Genomic DNA, 5,320 nt, shown 5'->3' with positions numbered 1-5,320 from the left:
CTTCTGGGCGACTGACCTCAGGGTTCTAGAGATGACATTCAGCCTCATTGGCTCTGCCTCCTGCTCGTTCTGTCCTTTGTTTCTATGCCTGCTTCAAGGTACCTGCTCCCAAGTTGCCTTTGGCAATGTCTGTTCCCAAGCCCATAGTTCCCTCTGTGCAGAACCTGCAGAGACGGAGATTGGCACCTCACTGGCTCCCATTAGCTCATGCTCCCAGGACGTTGTAGCGCTTGGACTTCATCTGCTACTCGCTCTTGGCATCCTCGTACAGTGCTTAACCTGTGTGGCTGTTCACAGTAGCCCTGCATGTCCCCGTTTATACCAGTCACTGAGCCCACAGTAGTTGTGTCTGATTGGCATATTTCCTTGGCAGTGTTGGTTCAAGTTGGCAATGCAGCTGCTGCATTGGGGTTTGCAGGACAAGGCTGCCACGTGTGGGGTTCTAGGGGTGGAGGCTCTTCCGGTTGAGTCAGGTGTGCACTGGGTGGCTAATTGATGCCTTCATTTCACTACAGATGGTGCAGGGAGTCCTGGATGCCCAAGTGAGGTTGAACACGCAGCATGGATGACTGGCACAGAGCCTTTGCCCAAAACACGCTTGTCCCTCCTCACCCACAGAGAGCACGGCAGCTCGGGAAGGAGTCCACAGCATTCCAGTGTGTCCTGAAGTGGCTTGATGGGCCACTAATTAAACAGGTAATGAGAGTTTCCCATTGATCGTCAAATGCTGTTGTCTGGGGTGAGGCTTCCAGTTAGCATTGATTTTCACCGATCTCCTTGGGTCTCACGGCTGTGCCTATTTACCTTGGACTTGGTAGTCCTCAAATGACACAGAACATGGGAATCGGCCACGTGTTCGGTACCGGGGGCCTTGGGTCAGCATTTCTACCCAGCAGTGCCACAGTGTTGACTCCCAGGTAGGCTGACTTGTGGGGTGTTTCTGAGCCAAGGTGTCTGCCATGCCACAGCTGTATCTATTAGCACGCTCTTCATGCTGGTTGACTCCCCCTCAGTCCTGTGAGGGGGCTCCAGCATCACCCTCATCTCACAGAGGCCGAGCAGAACCTACGAGAGGGAAGGCAGCTGCTTGGCGCTTCTTATCTCCCATTGGCCATGGACTGCTCCCTACCAGGGCAGGCTCCCGCTGCCCTATCTGAAAATTGACAGCCTTCTCCTTGATAGGAGTTTCAGGAAGGAAAGCCACATCCTTTCTTGGTTTGAGAAAAGTGATTTATGGAGTTTGAAATTGAGAAGACACACAAAGACAGTGAATTATCAACAATGTCCTGTCTCAGATGCCATCAGAATTGTCTGGCTTCTGTACAGCACTTCATAAAGTCTAAGCAATGTAATAAATATATTTTTTGTTTTTATGTATGTGTGTCTGTATGAGTTTATATGTACCATTGTGTGGCAGTGACTTTGGAGGCCAGAAGAGGACATCAGATCTCTGGAACTGGAGTTATGGGCAGTTGAGAGCCACCTGGTGTGGTTGCTAAGCCTCTGTAAGAGCACTAAGCGCTCTTAACCACTGAGTCAACTCTCTGACTTCTGTTATTATTGTTATTACTATTATTATTTTGATTATTCGAGATGGTGTTTCTCTGAGTAGCCCTGGCTGTCTTGAATCTCACTCTGTAGACCAGGCTGGCCTTGAACCTACAGAGATCCACCTGCCTCTGCCTCCGGAATGCTGGGATTAAATGTGTGTGCCACCACTGCCTGGCTGGTCCCTTATTGTTATCATCATCATCATCATCATCATCATCATCATCATCATCATCATCATCATCATCATCGAGACTGGGTCTCACTGTGTAGCCCAGAATGACCTCAAACACCAGATCTCTTACCTCAGGTTTTTGAACGTTGAGACACAGGTGCACTCTGCCACACCTGGCTCATTGTCCTCCTTTAAGTATAAATGGAGGATATATATATATATATATATATATATATATATATATATATATTCTGTACCTTGTTTTAAAAGTGATTCTAGAAACAACATGTCTTAGAGATTGTTCATATTACATGAGGATTTTTTTAAAAAATTCTTTAATTTTGTGTCAGAATCTCACCGTGCAGCCCCAACTGCCCTGTCACTCACTCTGTGGACCAGCCTGGCCTTGAACACAGAGATCTGCCTGCCTCTGCCTCCCAGGTACTAGGATTAAGGCATGCATCACCGTGCCTGATTCTCATTCTTTTTTGAGGCAAAGTCTTACTATGTAGCCCAGGCTAGCCTCAAACTTAAGATTCTCCTGCTTTAACCTCTTGAATATTTATTTAATTTGAGGGATTACAGACTTAAGCCACCATGCCTGACTGTATTTACATTTTTAATATATATATTTAATTATAATTATACATGTATATATATACATGCATATATATATATATATATATAATTCTAGTGAATGGAATTCCTGCTTCAAAGTTATGTCAAAGGTTAACATTTAAGGTTATATTTGCATTGTTTACAGCATAACGTATTTATATGTAAAGACGTATATAAGCTGGGAGTCAGTGGGGAAAGGTAAACCATGTCTTTATAGGGAAACAATGCCTGTGGTTGTTGCACAAATAATAAAAACACAGAGACAGATATTGGGGTTCAACTTGAAGATCAGAAAAGCAAAACAGCCAGCCACAGGCTCTTACCCCTACTTCAGACTGAAAGTAGGTGATCCCGTCTCCAGAAATCTCAGAATGAGACTGTGTCTGAGAGCTGTTTCCTCCCGTCTTATATTCCTCTCTAGGGCTGGATTAAAGGTGTGTACCATCACAACCTGGCCTGTATGACTGACCAGTGTGGCTGCTTTGCACTGACTTTCAGGCAAGCTTTATTTATTAAAACACAAATAATATACCAGTATACATGGTAGTTAGTGTCTGATGGAGTGTAGGGTGCAGGGAAGTGCCAGAGATGAGGTGAGGGGTGCATGCCATAGGTGGTGACCAGGGAGCTCCCAGGCCCGAGTGCACCTGTGCTAGGACCCCAGGCACTCAGGCTAGAAGGTCACTGAAGAGGATGCACAGGCCTCTGTGTTGTACTACAGTTAAGACCTGGACACTACAGAGACACGGGCACATGGGTGAGAGAAAGGCCCAGCCTCCAAGGCCCTCCTGCAGCTCATGGTGCATCTGCGTGATGGCCCCTGGTGTGGAGCATGGGAAAACATCACAGGGAGTGTGTTTCTGCCTGCTGTGGTTTGGAGCTGTGAACCCATCACAGTCAACCCAGAAAATCCTTAAATAGCTGGAAATTATCACACTGTCAGATAACATGTGGGTCAGAGGAGAGTTCACAGGGAAGCTGGAAAATATCTCAGACTGAGCAATGGTGGACAGAAACATGTGCGGGCAGTAGCCAATGGCGCCCATCATGGATCTCTGCACAACTTGTTGTGCATGAACGGCTCTGCACAACTCTGTCAGAGAAGAAAGGTTTGAAACCAGTGCTCCCCCCTTAGGAATCTCAAGGAAAACCCATGGGAAGAATGGGAAATATCTGAGCGGAACTGAGCTCCTGTGTGTGTGAAGTCTGGTGGGATCCTGAGGATGGAGTGGAGCTGAGCTCCCGTTCCAGCTGGGACCAGAGTCCTGGACAGTCCCCTGGAGATGCAAGGCAGGGCCGAGAAGGAGGGATGGCTGTGGTCAGGGAGGCATGCAGTGGGGAGTGGGGACAGTGGCCGGGCAGATGTGGAGAGGAGGGTGGAGGCAAGAGCTGGAGGGAAGGCCGCAGGCAGAGGGCTGTGGTGCTGCCCCACTCCGACCTGCCCTGCTCCACCATCCTGGGCTGGCTAAGCCACTGAAGACTGGCCAGCTGTGTCACTGTAGGCACAGAGACTGTCCAGTTTTCTGGGTCTTCGTCCTGGGATGGGCAGGTTCTGTGTGAGGGTTGAGGAGAGCATTCAGGGGTGGTCAGGGTTCTGTTCTGGTAGGTTTGCCCATCAGAAATATTCTCAGAGGCAAGGCAGTGGCCATCTCAGAACTGGCCTGTGTAGGGCATCGCTAGTCGGGACTGTCCAGATGCCAGAGATTCAAGCAAGGATACACAAAACAAGAAAATGCATTAGTTTAGGGGAAAATAACACCTATTTCTAGTCCCCAAGAATCCCAGGACCTCTTTTGGCCCAAAACCTGGCCTTGTACTGCACCCTCTGCTAGGTCCCTGTCCCCAGGTGCCGAGGTCTCCATGTCCCCATGGTCTCTTAGCTCTCAGCCCAGATGCTGTCTTCTGGGAACCCCTTTCCTGACTGGCCTGGCTAGGCTTTCCTTTATGGGAATCTCAGGCATTTTCTTCCTTTGTCCCTGATGTGTTCCTGTTGTGCACCCGACACACAGAAACAGCAGGGCGTAAGGGAAAGTTTGCTGGCCGAATGGACGAGAGCAAAGCAGAGGCCTCTGTCGCCTGAAAACTGTAGCCTTGGCGGTAACAAAGGGACTGGAGGTTGAAACAGGAGCAGCGGGCAGAAGGCTGTGGGAAAGACCTTGCTTTCTCTGGGCTTGTAGGCACGGTTTCTCACAGACCAGAGGTCTGATTTCCTTATACTGACACCCCAGAATAATTCTGACCAGTTGATTTAGCTTCCATTTTTGTCAGGATGGACTTAGCATGGCTGCACAGAATGGTGAAATCCATCCCAGATGGCTTAGGCCAGAGGAGTTTATTAAGCAACGTGACAGACACTGCACAGAATCAGCCCGGGTGTGGTCTGAGCCACGCTCCCACGTGAGCGTGTGGGACAACCTGGACTAGTATCCTTCATCTCTTGGTCCCGTCTGCTAACAGAATGGCTGTCAGCAGCCCCAGGTCTGCGTCTGACTGACATGACCTGGCCTCTGGTGTCCTTTGGATGTGTTTTACGTTTATGCCATCCGAGGGCATTTCAGAGTTCTGATTGGCCAGAGCAGGCTGGATGTCATGGTGTATAACTCCACCAAGACCAGGTACTGTGGAGAGAGGCAGTCTCCAAGAGGAAACTGAGCTTTCTGTAGTTGAATATGGGGTAGGCCCGGAGCCCTCCCGAGGGTCCCCAGAGTGGCTCTGGGTGGCTCTCAGGACCCCTTTTCTGGTGTCTCCTAGGGAATCCTGGACATGTTGTCGGAGCTTGAATGCCACCTGCGAGTGTCTCTCTTCGATGTCACCTACAGACACTTCTTTGGGAGGACATGGAAAACCGTGGTGAAGCCCACCAATCAACTGTCCAGGCAGCCACCCAGGATCATCTTCAACGAGGTGGGTTCTGGTGACCGTGGGCAGGGCCTGCGTTATGGTAGGGTAAGGTGTGCTGGGTTGTGCAGCCCAGACAGT

The 5,320-nt window shown here is 49.4% G+C and overlaps 1 protein-coding gene across 1 annotated transcript in view; it reads left to right on the top strand.

Annotated features, from left to right (window-relative positions):
• The first annotated feature begins 511 nt into the window (after window positions 1-511).
• The window catches only part of Nphp4 (nephrocystin 4), a 53,400-nt gene continuing 48,591 nt past the window's right edge, over window positions 512-5,320 (top strand). Inside the window, exons 1-2 of the mRNA XM_005353757.2 lie at window positions 512-696; window positions 5,093-5,245. Of these exons, the coding sequence (XP_005353814.2) occupies window positions 562-696; window positions 5,093-5,245 (288 nt within the window). The 5' untranslated portion in view covers window positions 512-561. The remainder of the gene's footprint in view (window positions 697-5,092; window positions 5,246-5,320) is intronic.

The sequence above is a fragment of the Microtus ochrogaster genome, chromosome 10, assembly GCF_000317375.1.
Source record: "Microtus ochrogaster isolate Prairie Vole_2 chromosome 10, MicOch1.0, whole genome shotgun sequence".
NCBI classification, from domain to species: domain Eukaryota; kingdom Metazoa; phylum Chordata; class Mammalia; order Rodentia; family Cricetidae; genus Microtus; species Microtus ochrogaster.
The sequence above is the reverse complement of the archived record's forward strand: the minus strand, read 5'-3'. Positions and strand labels throughout refer to the sequence as shown.